Genomic DNA, 21,593 nt, shown 5'->3' on the forward strand with positions numbered 1-21,593 from the left:
TTTAAGTGAGGTGAAACTTGGAGATATGCAAGAAAAATCAGACTCCTGAAAGGGATACAGTAGTCTGGAAAGGTTGAGAGCCACTGGCTTAGACCAAGTCCAGGAAACCTAAAGTTTGAAATCATTAATTGTTCTGGGTTTACACCTTAGTTAGCCTATAAAATAAGTTTAACAATTTAGTCAGGACCCAAAGGTGTTTTCCTTCAGTCTTTAAATCCTAGATTAAAACACAAGTGGGTTAAAAAGAAAAAAATAAATATGTTTTATTTATTTAGGAAATATAAAGGGAAAATTGCAATTAGTTAAGCTGAACATTTTACTCTGATGAATTAGGACCTATAATAACAACAACCATGGTTTATATTGTGGGTAGCAGTCTGCTACATTTTGATTGTTAGAGGCTTCAGTGCTTCCTTAAAAAAATAATTTCTGTGTAAAGCAGAAAGATTATACTTCCTGGCTTTTGTTACCTTGCTGGGTAAGTCCAGAACTGCAACTAACTTGATATCTATTTTTGGAATAATAATGTGCAGTCAATTAGTTAAATTAGGAATATATTCATTAACAACTTGAGCCACAGTTTGGCTAATAAAAACATGCAAGTAACAAAACTATATAAATAGTGTTGAATTTCACCTCACTCCTTTTCCTACTGCCTCCCCTACTACTAACAGGTTAAAGGGATAGTAAGCAGGGTTTGCTTTACCTTGTATATATGTACATAAGACACAGCCTCGTCTAAAAGGATGCTGAACCTTGTAATTAGATATTTTATGGAGGGAGGGATAGCTCAGTGGTTTGAACCTGTGGTTTTTTTAGATTTTTCATTGTTTGTTCATGATAACCAAACAATATATATTGCTACGTAATAAAACATTTCCATAAGCTTGGAAAGTCTTGCCTATGAAAACCCCTCCCACACAGTGGGACAATTCCCCAAAAAGTCTAAGATCAGCCTCTGTTTGTCCCTCTGCACTCCTTCAGACTTCTCTGAGAGAAAATGCTCTGGCAAAAAGCTTCTAGATGTGAAATTAACTACAAAGTGGGGTTTTGGTGTCTTTGATATATAAACAACTTTTGAAATACCAGGTCCTACCTCTCTTAGGAGGATATTGTTGAGACCATTAGTGGACATAAATAATGAGTCTTTAAACATGAGCCTTTAAACTGAACTGCTGCTAACCTTTATTAACATGAAGGAAGAAGTGATACAGATTTCAATGGATTTTGAAGTTGCCTTTTATATAACAAAGGATCAGTAAAGGGCAAACAATTTTATTTTGCATTGTAGTTGACATTTTATCCAGTTTAGGATTAGTTTGCAAATCAGAAAGAATAAAAACTAATCTTGCACCATTGAACAAACACAGACTGACTAATCATGAAAACAACCTGTAGTTTGGTTTGAGACATTTGAAGTTTCCTTTGTTCTGTATTTTAAAAATAGGTTTGTAAGCGAATGGACTTGGTCTGCCAGCGAATGTTAAACCAGGGATTTCTGAAGGTGGAAAGATATCACAACTTGTGTCAGAAACAGGTTAAAGCACAACTTCCAAGGTATGTGCCAATTACAGCCATGGGTTCCAAATACTGTATCTTAAAACACGTAAGTAAGAACACAGTAACATTATTTCTTAGGTGTAAAGCTAAGACTGTAAAAGTTTACTTCAATTATCTAGTTAAATTCATGTGTTTTAGAAAAACATTGACAATATTTTGGCTGTAATTGGAATTATCTGGTTTAGTTGCAAAAACACTTAGCCTAGCCCTAAAGTCTGTTTAGATAAATGCTATCCTGTTTTTGTTTGTTTTCTTGCTTGCTTGCTTCCCAGCCTGTCAGGAACTGAAGTGCTGTCAGAAGAGAGAGGAAGTGTCCTATATTATTCAAAATCAACTCCTCTGAAAAATCTAGGAGCCATGATAACTTGCTCCAAAAGGAGTGCCAACTAACCTACCTTGGCTAAAACGATTTTTACCTACCTGTGCAATTGAGTAGACATGAAACACATTTTTCATGTAATCTGGGATTAGAAAGGCATGATCTAATTTTGCATGTTTTCTTATCATATAGTTTTGAGCTAAGGGCCAATCAGCAACTGCATGGATACAGTGTCCACTAACATAATTTGGAGCTGGATCATGGGCATTAGAAGACAATGTTTGTCTCTTAAGGGAATGAGAGAAGCTGCTTCTCACTTCTAAAACCTGATAATTAAGCCTAATTTATTGTCATGATTTAAATGGTTTCATTTTAGATGTTGGTCCTGCTTTGAGCAGGGGGTTGGACTAGATGACCTCCTGAGGTCTCTTCCAACCCTAATATTCTATGATTTTATTTCACGATTGTTACCTGGCATCAAAAAAGCTCGAACAGTCATCAGTTCTCTCAGCTCAGGTGAAGCTTCGGACTGAGCAAGTGTGGAGGCTGATTTGCTGTTTATTAGTGGTGGTGGTTTTTAGGTCAGTTGCAAGAACACAAATGGGCAGTGATGACAAAATCACATTGAAGCACTCTGCCCCGGTGCATTGCTTTAAGACTGCTCCTTCTAGTCCTTTAATATTTTTAGTTTTGGAATTTTTTAAAAACTAAGATGTCTTTACATATACTACTTTGGATTAAAAAAATTTCACAGTAGTGATTCAAGGAGAACCCAAATTTGACAAATAGATCTAAAAATTGTTCCAGTATTTAGCAAACATGCAGAGTAATTTGCTGGCTGGTTCTTGACAACTGCAGCAATCTCTTGAGAAGGACAAAACTACTGAAAGTAGTTGTATTTTTTTCTGAGTCTCAGCAGGTAAATGGCCATGTGATACAAGATTCAGAAACTGACTAATACACTGGATGGTGCCTGTTGGATCTTGACTTACACTTGGGCTCTTAAGAGCAGAAGGTTTTTATAGGACTACTGTTGAAATACTTCCGTTTTTGGTGGCTTAAAATTGCTAAGTCTGTGGTGTCATTTAATGATTTCTGTATACTTTCTTCTAGGCGGGAGTCAGAAAGAAGAAACCATTCATTAGCTCGCCATGCAGACATCCTTGCTGCTGTAGAAACAAGGCTCTCTCTGTTAAATATGACTTTCATGAAATATGTGGATTCCAATCTCTGTTGCTTCATACCTGGAAAGGTAAAATATAAAATTGCTTGCTTGTATGAATGTGTATTGTTGCTAATTTTTTTTTTTTTTTTTTTTTTTATGTTCCTGCAACTTCAAATTATTAACAGCTGTAGCTGCCTAAAAATGTACTATAGTGCATCATTGTGGATGTACTTAGACATATTATAGACAGCTTATGTACTGTAAGGGCTACCCTATAAATGTGCTTGTCTGAATGAGGTTTTTTTGGCTTTATATTAATGTTCCAACATGGAAAATGGCTGTTTGTTTGTTTTAAATTAACTCAGTATGCCAGTTGTGGATCATATTTCTAATAATAAATGTGTTCATTTAAAGAAATACTTAAAAATGCTGGAATTGGTCACTGTTCTTTGCAGGTTCACTTTTACTGTTCATACGTGAGACCTTTGAACAGATAGAACTTGACTTACAGTTTATTCCTTAAAAGTATGTAGATGCTGTATGTAGAGTTTGAGTAGTCCAGACTTACAAGCTGTAAACACCAATCTGGAGGCCATTCCACCACAAACTCTTGTCACCCAGATTATCTTGTGCAATATTTTTGGTACACTTCTGTAACAAAAAATGTATATTTGATGTGTCCTAACACCATCTGTTGAGCATCAGTTGATATTAAGCATTTTAGGCCAAAGACAAATTGAACTTGATTTTTTTCAGTATGTGAGAGGAACACTTGTTTTTTCCTAAAAATAGAAATGCCATTAGAATACCTTGTTTAGCTATTTTAGAATATATTATCTGTGGTACTGTATTACCTAGCATATATGTTAGACCTAAACAAAACAAGATGGTATGTCAAAATCTAAGCATATATGTTCAGCTGTCATGTAAATTTGCTGTTTATTTCCACTGCAGTGTTTCATGTGTATTTGACACAATAGATTAAGCTAGTTATACGGACACTAGCATGGTGTTCCTAATCATATCTGTCTGTCATTGGCAAACAACTTCAGGTGTCTATTTCCCCATCATCATAGCATCTGAGTGCTTCACAAGCATTAAAGAATTTATCTTAGCACTATATCTGAGGTTTAGTCTACATTAGAAAATTTTGCTGGCATAAAACTATGTCAGCTAGTAGTATAGAAAAAAAATCATCCCCCTTAGCCAATGTAGCTATGCCAGCAAAATTCCTGGTGTGGATGCAGCTATGCCAACAGAGTGCTTTTGCCAGGATTGACTGCTTTGCTAAGGTGTTCAGTGTATTTGCTAAGAAGTTTCTTATGAGTCTCCTTGGAGAACTAAGTATACTGTACTAAGTATAAACTTTATAGGAGAGATTTTAAGGAGTGTACTAATAGTGGAAGTAATAAGAAAAGAAAAGTTGCCAATTGCTGTTCAGGTTACCGTGGAATGCTCCATTACATTTAATGCAGTGATTATGCTGATTAGTTCATATGTTCAAAAATAACTATTATAGTAAATTTACTGAGTAAAAGTTTCTAAGGCTACACTGACAACTCAGACTCTGCCTCCACTGTAAAATACAGCATTTCATTTCAGGTGATTAGTATAAAAGTAGGAAGAACACAGCAAAAAACTAGTGTAATGGGTATGAAATACCTGCCCATCAGTAGATCAGTGCTATAATTTCAGGTTATACCAATAACTATCTTAATTTTTTCCCTTGAACTTAACAGAACATCTAACGGTTCTTAAATATTTTAGGTGATTGATGAAATTTATCGTGTGCTACGGTACGTAAACTCTACAAGAGCTCCTCAGAGAGCCCATGAAGTCCTTCAGGAATTAAGAGACATCTCATCCATGGCTATGGAATACTTTGATGAAAAGATTGTTCCAATTCTAAAAAGAAAGTTGCCTGGATCAGATGTATCAGGTCGTCTCATAGGAGCTGCCCCAGGTATTACTTTCAACCTCTAGTAGTTTTAACTTTTTATCTAACTGTTTTTGTCTATCATGGTGTCTGAAAATTCACAACATTCCATTTTCTAGAAAGCATTCACTCCCTTGTTTGTTTCCCTCAACAATGGAATACCCCATTATAATCCAGCCTTCTGATGAAAATTAATTTTGCATCCTAAGGACATTGAGTATGGAATGTCTAATTGTTTGAAAATTTAAGGAGGCTTTGTTCTGCTAGACTTGAATGTATTTTATAATTACGCATAGTATGTATTCTTTAAACAAATACTTTTGTACCACTAATGAATGAGACTTTATAATCACACTTGGTTGAAATTTAGCACACAAAGCCACAATTCAAGATGTTTGTAGTTTGTTTAATAGGATAAACAAATGAGAGAGCTTAAATTATTGTAGTACAAAGAGAAAGCTAAAGCACCCTTAGATTCTTTATGTAACAAGAACCCAAATGTTTTGTTTTCAAATGAAATATTCGTAGGTGTTTAGTCTGTAATATGGGAAAGGCCTCTTGGCTCTGTAAAATATTAAACTGGATACGTTAACACTCAAACTGTCTTTTTTTTTTTTGGCACGACCAGTTACATTTTTTATACAACTTAATTTGTTTGGGCCAAATGTTGAGGCAAGCTGCTGATCTGAGCATATAATGGCCAAAAGTAGCAGGAAAGATGCATGTCCACTAGCCTGTGTAGAATATACATACAGGCTCAGTCCCAACACCTTAGGTTACTAACAGATGTAATAAAGTATCCATCACTGGGAGTCTTTAAATCAAGTTTAGATGACTTTCTAACATCTATGCTATAGTTCAAACAGCAGCTTTTGGTTGACACGGGAATCTAATTTAAATTCTCTAGTTCATGTAGTATAGCAGGTCAGAATAGATTACAGTGGTCCCTTCTGGCCTTAACTTGAACACAGATGAGACTTCTACTGAGAGTCTCTGCTACCAAGTGTTTGGGGGAAGTGGAATGAACAGCACCCACTAATGGCATGAGCAGCAGATTGGAACATAGCACAAGTCCCCATGGCTCAAAAAACATATTACACATTGATGTAGCCTGCTATCTCCCTATACCTCCACAGTGCTGTGATCTGTAACTATACTTGATAGTTAAGAATTCAGTGTTCTCCCCACAATGAAATTGGAACTCCTTTGTTCAGGCTATGTTGCCTTTTTCAAGATTTACCTTAACTCTGTAGTAACATAGGTAAACTTATTCATATAGATTGATGTACTTGAGTTGTTCTAGGCTTGCGTAACCTTTCCAAAAAGGTGAAATTTTGCTTTAAAATGTTTAAAAAAAAACTTACACAATAGAGCTATTACAATCATGTCAATTTACAGAAGCTATTATTGAAAAAAAATAACTTCTACAAGTTTCTTGAGTCCTGCAGGTCTTGAAGGAATAGATTGTGTACACTCAATAATGGCTACTGAAATTTCATGATTTTCCTCTTAACTGTCACTTGTTTAAAGAAACTCAAACATTACATCAAACTGACAAATACAAAATATTCAGAATTAAGCTGAGTTATCTTTGGATCAGAGTATTAATTCCTTGATATTGCGCAGATCTCCAATGGGTGATCTACTGTATGTCCTGCAGTAAGTCTAGTTACAGCGGTGTCTAGTTTTTTTGGCTTTGTGCATGTCACACCTTTAGTAACTTCATTTAGTGGTTTCAAACATTCATATTTTAGACAAAAAATAGTTTTTTCTTTATTCAGGAAGTTGAAACTAGCTTATGCTTTGATCTCTTAAAATCTGAAACATTGGGTGTAATTGTATCCTAATTTATACCATGAGCAAGCTGACTTTCCTATATATTGAATATCTGTAAATAGTGTTTACATGGTCATAGTTTTACAAAACATTAATTATTCAGATTCTGGATTGGTCAACAGAATTGAACAGAGAGTATAAATTGGGGCACAGTTTGATACATTTTGTTTAAACACAATGTAGAAAAAATAATCTTAAATGACTTTCTCTGAAGTTCCAGGCCCCTCTGCAGCCCTAACAACAATGCAGCTATTCTCCAAGCAAAACCCTTCTAGGCAGGAAGTCACCAAACTCCAGCAGCAAGTCAAAACGAATGGTGCAGGTGTGACTGTTCTAAGGCGGGAAATTTCAGAGCTTCGCACCAAAGTGCAAGAACAACAGAAACAGCTCCAAGACCAAGACCAGAAACTGCTAGAGCAAACCCAAATCATAGGTGAACAGAATGCCCGATTGGCTGAGCTTGAACGCAAACTGAGAGAAGTAATGGAAAGTGCAGTAGGAAGTTCTTCAGGTTCTGGCTCAAATGAGGAGTCCCTTAGGAAACGGAGAAAGGCAGTTGAATCCATAGACTCTCCTAGGAAATCCAAACGCCTTCGAAACAGAAAATAACTTTGGAGTAAATGACACCTCCAGAAGATTACACTGCTTTAGTAGCCCAAGCAGATTTGCTTGTCTGGATACTGTGATTAGCAGCATGGTGTCATTTAGGCTGCTGGCTCTTCAAAACACCACATAGACCTGAACAGTAACTTTCTCTCATTGTTGAAACTTTTTTCCCTCTGCTTCTGTCTGGGTGGGCCTAATGCACAGGATCTTTATAATTTGCAATAGATTTGTACTAACCAGACCTGCTCTATCATGTTTTGAAGAGTTAACTTTTTTTCTGTGCAGATGATATGTGTTAAAGTAAACTTATTTGTGTTATGCATATATTCACATAAGAGATCTTAAATAAATCCAGTCTTGACTGATTAGAAAGTTAAGCTTACAAACAGATGTCCTGTTCACTTGAAGAAAAGACCCACTTTTTAAATCTTGTTTAAAAAAGTTGACTTTTTTGTTACAAGTGACCTTGTCTGGAATGTCTGAAAAGTAGTTAATACTTTTTGGAATCTATGTAACGAGTAAAAGTGACTTCTTATGCTACAGTATTGGCTATATATTTTTGTAAATTTATGAGCAAGGGACTTCTATCCAGCTTTCACACACACATCCTAGTTCTAAGTCTCTGGAGCCATATTCTACATTTGCATGAATAGCTGCATGCATTGCTTAGTCAGCTCGCTAAAAGCACTTGCCTGGAGTTGCTCTTAAAACTCTACTTTCCCAGAGTTGTAGAGCAATTTCTTAGTCCTCAGCCATAACTTAGCATCTGCTTTCAGCACAGCTGCTTTCTGATAGGAGGTCTTGAGACCACTTGTCAACCAGTTCCAGGAAAGGAAAGTGTATTTAAGCAAGCCTAGTTGCTGTTTCCACTACCTGTAACTTGCAGGTACTCTAGCTAAGCCAAAGCTTGAGAATTCAGCTGTTTTTGCCTATGGGTCTTCCAGTTCATAGGCCAAAATGAACCGAGTATTGGACAAAAGTTATCTGTTCCTTTAACAAAACAGGCTTAGTGGGACACAGTTTGAGTGAAACATTGTATTATGAAATAAAATTAAACTATTTCATGTTGTGGAAAAGAGCTCTCTGTAATACTTAACTATATTCTAGCTTTCCTTATCCTAAAAGGTAAATCACTTCAGACAAAAAAGCTTTAATTTCTTTTGCACTTCTGTTTTGAGCTTGTAACTGGAAAAGCATGTCTTGCACTGTTCAGTCTTTTGATTGGTCACTTTAACAACCTCAGAGTTGTTGTGTACAGTGATTATTTTTTTTCCAGTTGTATATTTTTGGAACCTTATACAAATATCACTGTCTTTGTTTTATTTTAATGTACTAAACAATGTAGCTTTATCATTCGACTTACGTTTTCTTTTAATCAACTGCTGCCTTGGGTTTAGATGGAATTAAATTTGGGCATCACACTGAAAAATGCCACTTACTGGTGGTAGTTTTAAGGTTTTGGAAAGTACCGTGGGTTAAAGTGCAAGTTCAACACTATTATATCTTCTATGCCTGTTCACGCAATGTGGTTCTTATATTCAAATTAACCAAACAGAAATCAGATTTTGTTCTGTCAGCTCTTTTGTGATAGCTGAGTTTTTCTTTACATTTTATTAATCCTAGGTTTTACTTTCTTAAACACATTTAGCTCATATCAAATGTTTCTCATGAAACGTACCATCACAACTTAATGTCTAGTTTTTGGCAGAGTGTTTAATTTTTAAATAAACTTGTTTTGCTAGTTCAAAGTTATTTTACAGTGGGTTGTTTCCTTAAACAAAATGTATTAGCAATGGGTAAATGTTCAGATATCACTCTGAAACAAAGTTTAATAGCAGATGGCCTTTCTTTTAGCTGTTCTTAGTCTGTAGAACTTGGTTTTTGGACTATAACACTGTTACAGGAGAAAGGCCTGTTGGAGAGAACAGTTGTCAGCGAAACACTTGAATGTTCCTTCATTTCTAAAAATGATTTTTGTAATAACAAAAATTAGCATGATTATTATTTAACAGGTTTAATTACTCTAGGCATCATGACTTGGTACACGTGGTTTAATTCATTTAATGGGCTTATTCCTTTAACAGGTTCTTGTTTAGAAAGATTTAACCACAAATAAAGAGCCTATACAGTAATTGCATTCCTTGAACAGGCTTGTTCATATACAATAGTTTAAGGTTGCACTAGTTTTAGTTTCTTCTGCCCTTTCCTATCATCAATTGCACAGCTTCTTCTGAAACTAATAGGAGTTTCAGGCTGATTAGCTGTTAACATTATGCTAACTAAAATCAGGAGCAGTGCTGAGTTTAATCCATTGAGCATATACCTATGCAGTAGACCATTAATGTTACCCATGGACCCTGTTTAGCAGGTAGTTCTGCATCACATTTATGTACACTAATGAATAATAATGAAGGTAAATAATGTTGAGGTAAATTTTGTGTAGATGGAGTAAACTTAAGTCTTGTCTGATCAGGAAGCTTACTATAAACATTTAATCACTTGTTATAAATGGGAAATAATTGTTCTTGTAAAATAACTTCTTTCACTAATTTCTTGTTGCTGATACTGAATTAAACTTGAAGTATAGGGAAAGTATTCTTAGTGTAAATAAGGTTATGTGAGTTTTCCCAGTATAGCTATACTTTCAAAACCCTCCTAGTATAGATTCAGTCATACCAGCAGAAGCATCTTTTGCCAGCATGATTGCATCTACAGGGTTTTTTTTGCCAGCGTAGATCAATTATTAAAAAAAAACTCAAAAAATCCCACCCTTAACCAACATAACTATGCCACCAAAACTTTTAAGGGTGGAACTGGCATTAGTTGTGAATCATTCTTCTCAAGTCTAGAAAAGGCCAAAAGCTTTGTAACTAAAAATTGCATTTTATGAAGTGCAGTTATATTTTTCTACTATTCAAGTCTGCAGTAGTGTGCATTTGGATATTACTGAAAACCAAATATATTGCAAATGGTTCTCTTTAGCCAATGTTTTAATCTGGTATAAACAATACTAGCAATCTAAAGTACTTCCCCTCTCAAGTCAAATCATGCTATGAAATATTCCCCTAAAAGACTTATCCTGAAAACAAGAGTTCTGTAATTCTCAGATATGATCAAGTTTCTTAGCTTCTTTCCAACTTATTTAACTCAGCATGGCTTAGGGAGAAACCTGCAACACAGGTGAGCAGTGGCCAGGTTAATACAGACTCTCATGAGGTGAGTGTTATACAATAGCTAAATATTTGCATATATTACTCTAATTCTCCATTTCTTTCAGGTTTCTTAGTCATTAGTTACCTAAGAACAAAAGAACAGCCACAGTGGGTCAGACCTTTCCATCTAGTCCATTATCCTGTCTCTAACAGTGGCCAGTACCAGAACTTCAGGAGGAATGCAAAAAATAGAGCAGTTAGCGTGATCCACCTCTCTCTTCCCCTCCTGGCTTCTGGTAGTCAGAGGTTTAGGGTAGCTCCGAGCATGGGATTGCATCCTTGACCATCTTGGCTAATAGCCTTTGATGGACCTATCCTCCATGAATTTATCTTGTTCTTTTTTGAATAGAGTTATACTTTTGGCCATCACAACATCCCATGGCAATGAGTTCCACAAGATAACTATGGTTGTGTGAAAAAGTATTCCTCTTGTTTGTATTAAACCTGCTGCCTATTAATTTAATCAGGTGACGCCTGGTTTTGGTATTGTGGGAAAGGGTAAATACCACGTCTCTATTCACTTTTTCCATACCATTCATGATTCATTAGACCTCTATCATATTTCCCCTTGCTCATCTCTTTTCTAAGCTAACCAGCTGCATCCTTTTAGTCTCTCCTTGAATGCAAGCTGTTCCATACCCTTGATAATCTTTGTTGCCTTTTTCTGAACCTTTTCAGGTTCTACCATATCCTTTTTGAGATGGAGTGACTAGAACTAGACACATTATTCAGGTGGGGGCGCACCATGATTTATATAGTGGCATTATGATATTTTCTCTCATTTTCTATCCCTTTCTTAATAGTTTATACCGTCTGTTAGCAAAGGTGAAAGTAAGCCGGTCTGGTCCAGTGTACCGGCAAGAGCCGGTATGCCTTGGCAGACTGGACTGGCTTCTCCGGTGGTGATTGAAAGGGCCCAGGGCTCCAGCTACTGCAGGGAGCCCTGGGCCCTTTAAATCACCACTGGATCTCTGGCAGCTGGGCTTGGGCGGGGATTTAAAGGGCCCGGAGCTCCAGCTGTGGCTGGGAGCCCCAGGCCCTTTAAGTCACTGTGGGAGCCCTGCTACCGCTACCCCACAGTGGCAGGAGCACCGGGCCCTTTAAATCCTTGCCCGAGCCCTGCCACCCCAGGATAGCGGTGGCAGGGCTCCCACAGTGATTTAAAGGGCCTGGAGCTCTGCCACGGCCTGGGTCCTTTAATTCGCCCCTGAGCCCCAGGGCTCCCAGCCGCCTCTGCAGCTGGTAGCTCCGAGGTGATTTAAAGGTCCTGGGGCTCGCAGCCACAGCTGGAGCCTTTAAATCTCCAAAGGCCCCGCCTCTTCCAGTTGAGGCCATGCCCCCACTCAGGACTCTGGCGTACCAGTAAGTCCTTTAAATTACTTTCACCCCTGCTGTTAGCCTCTTTAACTCAATGGGTCTCAAACTATTTTTACTGGCGACCCCTTTCACATAGCAAGCCTCTGAATATGACCCTTCCCCCCCCCAACAAATTAAACACACTTTTTAATATATTTAACACCATTATAAATGCTGGAGCCAAGCAGGGTTTGGAGTGGAGGTTGACAGCTCGTGACCCCCTATGTAATGACCTCGTGACCCCCTGAGGGGTCCCAGCCCCCAGTTTGAGAACCCCTGCTTTAACTGCTGTTGCACATTGAGCTGAAGTTTTCAGAGAACTATTCATAGTGACCTCAAGATCCTTCTTGAATGGAAATAGCTAATATAAAACCCATCATTATATATGTATAGTTGAAATTATTTTTTCCAGTGTGCATTTCTAAGCACTTGTCAGTGTTGAACTTTATCTGCCATTTTGTTGCCCAGTCACCACTTTTGTGAGATCCCCTGTATCTCTTTGCAGTCAGCTTTGGACTTAACTACCCTGAATAATTCTGTTATCAGCAAAGTTTGCCACTTTTCAACATATCCAATAATAACTGGAAAAAGAGTGAATAGCATATGTCCTAGCACGGATGGTTGAGGGACCCTGCTATTTACCTCACTCCATTGTGAAAACCAACTACTTATTCCTACCCTTTGTTTCCTATCTTTAAACCAGTTACTGATCCAGGAGACCACCTTCCCTCTGATCCCATGACTGTTTCTTTAAGAACCTTTGGTGAGAGACCTCCTCAAATGCTTTCTGAAAATCCAAGCACACACTATGGAGTGGATCATCCTTCTCTGCCCCATGCTTGTTGACACCCTCAAAGAATTCTAATAGGGCTACAATCATCTGTTCAGAGTAGAAGGAAATTGAAAGCAGTGTTGTCCTCAGTTTTCCAAAGAGATGTAATTAAACAGCTTGTAATTCCACGCACTGAGAAAGTCGTTAACTAGGGACCTACTATAGTAGAGTTGTAAGCAGCATGCTGAGCAAAGAAGCCCTGAGGACCAGAGCTAGCAAACACTTGCCTGGCCTACTGGAGGCTAGTAGGAGCTGGGAAACAAACATTAGTTGTTGTTTTTTTTAAAACAGTAAATGATGGGCTATTTGTATTTTCCTCCTGATGGAAATTTAATCTTGGTTTCTTACTGGGTTTTCAGGGCTGTCATGAAGAGAGTCCCTGTTTAGCAGCCGAGGTGGAGAATGGCAGTGCACAGCAGAATGAACTTTAAAGGGAAAAGATGGAGAATGTTATTTTTTTCCTGTTAGTTATGGCTAGAGCTGGAGCCAGAAATTCATGCAGAGTGCGTGAACAGAACAAGGTTATAAATATAAATTGATCTGTTACTGATTGAATTGTGTTAGCTGAGGGAGGCAAGAAAAATGGAAGAACAGGTAACAGCAGGGGATGTTGGGTGAAGAGATGAGAGGTGCAGGGAGCATGGAAGAGTGGACTAGAAAATTGGGAGAAGGACAAGGACATGTAAAGCCTGATCAGTATTCAAATTTTACGCCTATACAATTTTCTACCTATGAAATCAAGCACTTTTTTGCAATATGGGTAAAAGCTGCCCCCACCATCTACAGCCTTGCTTAAGTCTTCAGGAGGGAAGTCTTGCTATTAACATGCATTATAAAAGACCTGATAATGAAGGGTTCCCCTCCTACAAACCTGATTACCAACCTAATTTAAACTGACATGCATTTAAAAAAAAATAATTTCAAACTCAAGAGTTAATGTTTTAATGCCATGAAGTAGCGGGGGTTTTTTTGTTTTGTTTTGTTTTACAAATTTTACACCTTTCTTTAAAAAAGAAAAATTAAATGGACATGAAATAACCGCTATAGGATGCAGCCTATTCTCCACTGCCATATACTACCTAACCACTAGTTTGCCCCACCTAACTCATGCTAGGTATATATTAAAAGTTTTATCGTAATAGGTATGTAGATCAGGGGCCTGATTAGATATGATCACTGACTGACATAGTTGTGGCAAAAGCTCCTAATGTAGATGCAGTTTATACCAACAACTGCATTTCTACTTGTGTTGCTTATTTTGCTCAGGGGGAACTGGAGTAAGTTATACTAGCAAAAACACAGTTTCGCTGGTATAAGATCTAATTACTCTAGTAGTGCTTTGTCATTATAGTATACTGCTCCAGCTTTCACTACCAAACTGCTCCTCGTGTAGACAGCATAGCCAAATTTAACTTTGCAAAAGCATAGGTAAAGGTCAAAATATTACTAGGTTGCTACACATGGGTTCTTTGAAAAAGAAATGACATTTTATAATCTAGTCATGTTTTGACTTTTGTATGGATATTATTTCTTAATCTGTCTGGAATTCTTCTTTATTACCTAATACTAGAATAGCCCTGTTCATTCCATGTAAAATAAGTTTAAGGAAATGTACACCATCTTTTCAAACTATTGCATCATCTAGCTGCTGCAGAATCCTAATTATCCATAGTGCTTGAGCAACAATATATTTGGATAAGCAAGGGTCAACAGAAAACACTTTTAGGAATGTTGTCACCAGAACTAAAGTCACAGTGGAGTTTGCTTTGATAAAACGGCAATCTTAACCATCTGGAAAAGTGCACACATTGAATAGATAACTAAGTATTTAATTAAAATGAATGTCTCTTCAGCATGAGTCTATATGGGCTGGCACGCACACACCCTTCGACTGATTTAAGTAAAAATCAGTTAAAATGGTTTAAACTGGTGCAAATGCCTGTGTGGATACTTAAATGTATTTACAACCAGGGTCCATTTGATTTAAATCACTAGTCAGGAATACTCGATTTAATCATGGATTTCTACATAAAAGTGCATGCTTGTTGGTTGTTATAACCTTAATACATATTCTTCACAACTCAGAAATAGATGTAGGTTTCATTTTTAGAAGGTACACACTATACATTTTTAAGTGATTTATTTTGAAAACTTTTCAGAATACTTTTACAACTATATCAGAAAATGAATGGTTGTTTGGTTATTTCATTTACCAAAGGTAATTGAAGCAGATATTTTTGAAATCATTGGGAGGTGAACTAGCTCCAATTCAGTGGGTTAATCATTAATATTTGGTGGATTTTCTTGTCATGCTGTATTAGGAGAACATCACCAGACAGACATTTAAATTGTTTTATTTAACTAAATCAACAACGTTAAGTATTCTGGATTTTTTTTCTTCCACAGCAAACATATAATATTTTAACAAAACAAGCATGTGAATTTTTGAATTTAGTTATACATTCAAGTTTTTTTATCATCAGGTTTGTTTTTGTTAAAATTGTTTTTAACTAAAATAATTAAATGAAATATTTAAAAAAAAATTAAATCAACTATGTCAGCCAGGTCAACATGAGAAACGCATAATATTGGCTTCTGCAGCTGACTCAGTTATCTTAACTTTTATTTTCCTGTTTGTTCATAATCTGGAAAAGAAATACAAGCTTTCCTGCTTTTTCAGGTCTCAAATTATTTCTCAATTTGGAATGAATTAGTCCAAAGGAAGAAAATATTCTTTCTACACCGGCAGAAGCAGCTACTGCTGTTAAAAGTGAGATTATCTCTTCAGCAATCTCTGAATCCAAGTGCTTAAGTGACTTCCACCAGTTCACTGGTGTGACTTTCTTTAAAACATCATCAGTAAACACACATTTTTTTTTAATGGTTCTTATTCCCAAACTGGGTCTCTTTTACAGCCTAGTGCCATTATAGGTTTTTCCTTCTCGTGAGAGAATGGTATGGTAGATCTCAAATCAGTGAAGGCTACGCTCAGGAAGACCTCAAGACTTTTCAAATATGCTGCTCCAACAGTTTCACTTTTGTTTCTACTGCGTGTCCCTCCCTTCTCACATTTATCTCCAGTCGCCTTCTCCTTGTCCAGATCTATTCTGCCCCCAACAATCTTCTCTTCACTGAACTTTTTGAAACTTTGCACTTTTAGAGAGAGGTAAGGGATTGACTCTGTATACACAAATTTGCAGAGGGACAATAAGGTTGATGCCTATTATTTCTCACCCCTATATATTATTTATTTAAAAACATTTTTGCAGTTAACAAGCATGTTATCTCTGGAGACACAAATCCACAGTTTGAGAACTGCAAAACTAAGCATTTCTGATGGTATCTTCTAGTCTGACCACTGAGTCCTATTGGGTAGCTAGAAAGATTAACCTAAATAATTTATACAGAAGTCCTTGGAACCCCATAAGATTGGGTCCCTAATCCATGAACTATTGGAACTCATTTACAAAACTTTTCTTAAATATTAAATGAATATATTGTCTCATACTATAGAATTAGAATTTATAATCCATATTCCATGATGAGATACATTATAGCTCAAATATATCTTCATTAAAACTATCTTTAGAATTATTGCTCAAAAAGCATTTTATCAAAAAAATCCAATCTTTTTTATTTTTTAAAAAAATTGTTGTATCCCCAGGATACAAAAGAGAAGATAGGTGAGATAATATTGACAAGTTTTCGAGATACAGAAGGTTACGTTCTCCAGAGCTGAGGAAGACCTCTGTGTAGCTCGAAAGCTTGTCCCTTCCACCAATGGAAGTTGGTCCAATAAATGATATTACCTCACCTCTCTTGCATCCTGGGACCAACGTGGCTACTACAACACCACTGAAATGTTTAATAACACTATGTCTCTCAGGGATTAAGGGATGCAAATGGCATCTATGTTCAAGATATCTGATTGTGTTAATCATTAACAAAATACTTTGGGAAATAGAATTTTCCAAATTGCCATTCAGATAAAGCCCCAGGATAATGAACATACCTTCAGTTTGCAGAGAGATAAAGAATGTACTGCAATGCTGAAATACAATAGGATGAGCTAAGGATGAGTAGAGTAGGCTGGCTAAAGCATGTTGTGAGGTGTGCTGTTCTTATCTTACCAGATGCTTAATCACTAAATTCATTTAGTACTGAAGCTAGTCTCAAGTTTATAAAGCTTAGTTGTAGAATTCAGTGACTTAGTACTGTCTGCCTTGCCGGTGTACGTGTCAGTTACATGAGCAGTTGTTTAATGCCTTTTTATAGCATAAAATGGCTGTTGAAAGGAGAGTTCCTACTTACAAGTCTTGGAGTTGTGCGTACTACTGTTTATACAAGCTTTCTTTTTACTTTATTTATAAAATATCGTAGGAACAGTCATGGCCTCAGTGATGCTTGGTAATGTTTTTTAAGGTGCCTATGTGATTTAGGAGCCTAAATCTCATTGAAAGTCTGCATTAGGCTCCTAAATGCCTAAGGCACAGAACATTTTAAAATTTTACCCATCAGTTCTTGCAGGAGAAAATCTACAAGCTTAGCGTGGCAGAGCTTTTTCTGTCTACCATTAAAATTGAATGAGTGAGGAACTGAGTTTCTGATACTAGAAGACAGACTTAGGCAAACAAACACAGCAGGAGAAAGCCCTGCTGCCATAGAAGTTCAAGGCAGTAATGCTTTTATTTGTTATCAGTTTCTCTTTCTAGCTCACCAGTACTAAGACAATGATGTTTGTATTTGGGTTCACAATCAACACTCCACAGGAATATTAAAAAATAGTTTTAAAAATTTAATGTCAGGAAAATGTTTCTACTATTAGGATTTATAAAACCTAATTTTAAGCTAAATGATGGATATGAGCTGTTTGATACCATGCCTTGCCTTGTAACTAGAAAGCTTTACTGCATTTTCAAAACTATAAAGACCTCAAAGCTTTCAAACTTTTGACAATAGGAGTATGCAGTAGACTATGTTATTTGAAAAGGGGTATGTGGGCTAAATAGTTTGAAAACCACTGAGATAGGAGAAAGGATACACAGTCACATTTGGGAAAAACACAGCAACAGAATATATATGCAAATAAAATACCCACCCCCACTTTCCAGTATGTAGTCATTTTAACTCCCTTCCCATCTCTTGATGAGAACATTCCACAGGTGGTAGTCCTTTGAATGCACCACCTCACCCACCCATAAAGCCGTACTTTGGATCAGTGATCAGCAGCAGCAGTCCAAGTATCTTTATGCAGGTCTGTCTCTAGCTCCAAGAGAGCTACTTGTGTGGAAGAACCATCACCTAACCTAATTGAGTGGTTCATCTTTAGGAGGCTGGATAAGCAGAACTTCACTGAAGACTACTCAGTTCTATTACTGTCTTCTCCATCATCTCTCACTACTAAATCCTCAATCAGCACCCTCTCTTCCCATAAAGGTCCTGTAAGAAGGAAGTCAAAACACTACAGATTTAGGAACAGATTCTTGAGTACCTAGAAAGGACCTTTTCAGTATGAGAGAGCACTTCCCCTGTCCCCCAAAATCCAAGTTTGTAAATAGTTATCATGACTCCCAAAGTGTCACCAAAGGAATTGTGGGTAGCTATCTTATGTAAATGAGGATCTCTATGGCAGCACTTTTCCCTTTTCACCAATCAAGGGAGGTGAGAGCTCTTTCCTCTCTGAAGCTTCTGGTCATAATAGGGTTTACCATGTGAGACCTGCAATTAAATATACCAAGCAGCTCAGGAAGACATAATCTTTCAGTTTAATTTCACTCTACACCCTAGCACTCCCTAAACCCAGAACTATGCAGGGGACACCAGCCCTCCCCAGGTCAGTGGGACCCAAATGATGTTCTCTTTTTCTCTAGCCATATGACTTTTGGGAAAGAACCTACATGGATGAGCCAGCCAGAGACTAAACCTGGGAAAACAACTACAGTAATTTCTCACTTAACATCCTAGTTATGTTCTTGACAAATGCAACTTTAAGCAAAACAATTTTAAGCGACTCCAATTTCACCATAAGAATCAATGTAAATGGGCGGGTGGGGGGGTTAGGCTCCAGGGAAATTCTTTTTGTGAGACAAAAGCCATTATAAACATATACAGTATACATTTTAAATAATTTTAAAAAATTTAATACTGTACTCACCAATGATGATTGTGAAGCTTGGTTGAGACAGGGGTGTAGCAGGGTTGGGGCGTACAGGCTTGCCCTACTACACCCACCAGACGTTCCAGCCAGGGAATCGGGCCTTGCCTACTCGCCAGCTGGAATGCCAGGTGGGTGGAATGGAACATGCCCCTGCTCCCTGGCAGGAGCGCCAGGCAGGCAGAACGGGGGGAGTCAAACAACGTTATAAGGGAACATTGCAGGACTTTAAAGAAGCATGTTCTCTAATAGGTCAGCAACCTAATAACAAAACAACATTAACTGGGGCGACATTAAATGAGGAGTTACCGTACATAAAACCTGTTCAGACAGGACTGATGGCCATTGGTGATGTCATTGGCCTGTTTTCTCCAGTTTTAACTCTGAACATTGCATCACCTGTGCTTACTGGCTGATTTCTTCAACCTCTCCTGCCCACTCTCTTCCTTCATCTTTTCTGCTAACTAAACCTCTCCTACATAATCCCATTGAAAGGATTTAAATAACAAAAGAAAATAAATGTGGAACTATCAGGACATTTTAGTCATCACATTGTTCACTGCTTGTATGTTATATATCTTTTTTTCTACTTTTTGTCTTTGGGGCAGGGTCTGTCTCTTCTACATTTGTACAGTCCTAGCACAATGGGACCCAATAGAAGTGGCTTTGGCTCAGCATCACTGAAAAGTACACAGCTGGAGGATAAGCTGGTCCCAGAAGGGATCAGAATCCATTCAACACATTCCATAATGATATCATGAGATAACAAGGCAGCAAACCACCACAGAAAATCTGTAAAGCTGCCACCAAGTTCATCCATCCATCCCATTATGAAACACTATAGCAGGGGTCGGCAACCTCTGGCACGCAGCTCATCAGGGTAAGCACCCTGGTGGGCCAGGCCAGTTTGTTTACCTGCCGTGTCTGTAGGTTCGGCCGATCGCAGCTCCTACTGCCCGCGGTTCGCTGTCCCAGGCCAATGGGGGTGGCAGGAAGCCGTGGCCAGCACATCCCTCTCCCGCACCATTATAGGCTGGTTTTCGTTCCTCTGCAGAAGCACCTTTTGGCAGGAAAAGGTCCCAAGTAGTGATTCCTAAACAGTTTAGCTATGTTATTTTGGGAAATCATGTCCTCTATCCTATTCATCTCTTCTTCCCTATATCTTTCTCCTTATTCATTATGTGCCAAAAGTCTCAGACTGGAGAAGTCAGAAAACAAAATGGAAAATGTGTTACTCTATGATTGATCTTTATGAATGGCCTCCCATGCAGTTTGCGCCACCTGAGAAGTCTTTTAGGGTCTGTTAAGGGTCTATGGTCCATGTCACTATGGTTGAATAATGAATTATTTTTACATTTATGTTTAAACTATTAATAATTTAGTGCTTCAGTACAACTGAATGCAGCTCCCCTGGAGTGAGGATGAAAGGTGCATGACTGAACGGCAAGGACAAGTTTGAGTTGCTTTTGATATTCACAGGAAAAGAGGAGCAGACCAAATGTCTTGGACTAGGAAAACATTTGCTGATATATTTTCTAATTTTTGTACTTGCAAACAATGCTCTATGGCCATACTTCGGTGATCATCTTTTCCCCTATGTAATTCCAAGAAAGTAGCAAATAGTACAGTTGTTCATGCTCTTTATCCCCACATTTGACTGGATCAGAGCAGGGGTAGTGCCTTTTCCATCTGGGAATCCCATTTGTGGAAATCTGTCCTTAGGTATGTTTGCTAGACTTCTGCTGATTGGCTTCAAGTCTAGATGCAGGTTCTTTCCATTTGAGTCAGATAATTTTTGACAAATTTTCCTTTTTTTCTCTCCCCATCCCCTAACACCTCTCATGTTTTGGTTTATCTTTTACTTGTTTTGTTTGTTGGTTTGGAGTAATAATTTCTTGGCCATTCTGCATTAATTTTGTGGAAGTTTATACAGTGTCCAGATGTGTGTTAAAAAACAATACCTGAATATGTATTACATTACAAGGACCCAAATAGAGCAATAGTTCACATTTTTATACTGCCTTCCATCTGAATAAATCAAATTTCTATATGCATATTACTTAAGCTATTACAACATCTATGTGAAGTTTTACATTACAGGGAAACTGAAACACTGCAAGGAGTGACTTGCCAAGTCTGACAGAAAGACAGTGGCAGAACTTCCAATTTAACATGTAACATGCAGCTCCCACTGTTGTGCTTATGGACTTAAAGACAGGGTTACATATTACCCAGTTTATAGTTCCTCAAAAATGCTATAGCTGTCTTTATGTTACTGTTCTCCCGAATATAATTTCTGTATCAGTTCTAATGTCATAGTACCAGAGACTGTGCTCTCATCAAGACAAGTTATGCATACATCAAGTTATAGCTGTGTTTTTAATTAGTAATTTCCTTAGACTGAAACAGGAAACATGAGAAAAAGGTTCTGCAGCAGTAACGGACTACATTAATTTTTAAGAGGAAAATAATGGGAGGAATATAACAAGAATAAAGACATATACCAGAGGAGAAAATAATAATTTCCCAATTCCAATACTGACTCGACTGGAGTGGCGACTATGTTGAAAAATGTTACAGGTAAAACCAGTATTGCATAATACTTGAATATGTGTAA

General features: G+C 37.5%; 1 protein-coding gene across 1 annotated transcript in view; it reads left to right on the forward strand.

The window, feature by feature from the left end:
* Positions 1–9,174, forward strand: part of FBXO28 (F-box protein 28) — a 30,342-nt gene extending 21,168 nt beyond the window's left edge. The window contains exons 2-5 of the mRNA XM_050948609.1: positions 1,448–1,557; positions 2,993–3,131; positions 4,812–5,007; positions 7,031–9,174. Of these exons, the coding sequence (XP_050804566.1) occupies positions 1,448–1,557; positions 2,993–3,131; positions 4,812–5,007; positions 7,031–7,425 (840 nt within the window). The 3' untranslated portion in view covers positions 7,426–9,174. The remainder of the gene's footprint in view (positions 1–1,447; positions 1,558–2,992; positions 3,132–4,811; positions 5,008–7,030) is intronic.
* The last annotated feature ends 12,419 nt before the right edge of the window (positions 9,175–21,593 follow it).

This window comes from Gopherus flavomarginatus, chromosome 4, assembly GCF_025201925.1.
Source record: "Gopherus flavomarginatus isolate rGopFla2 chromosome 4, rGopFla2.mat.asm, whole genome shotgun sequence".
Lineage (NCBI taxonomy): Eukaryota > Metazoa > Chordata > Testudines > Testudinidae > Gopherus > Gopherus flavomarginatus.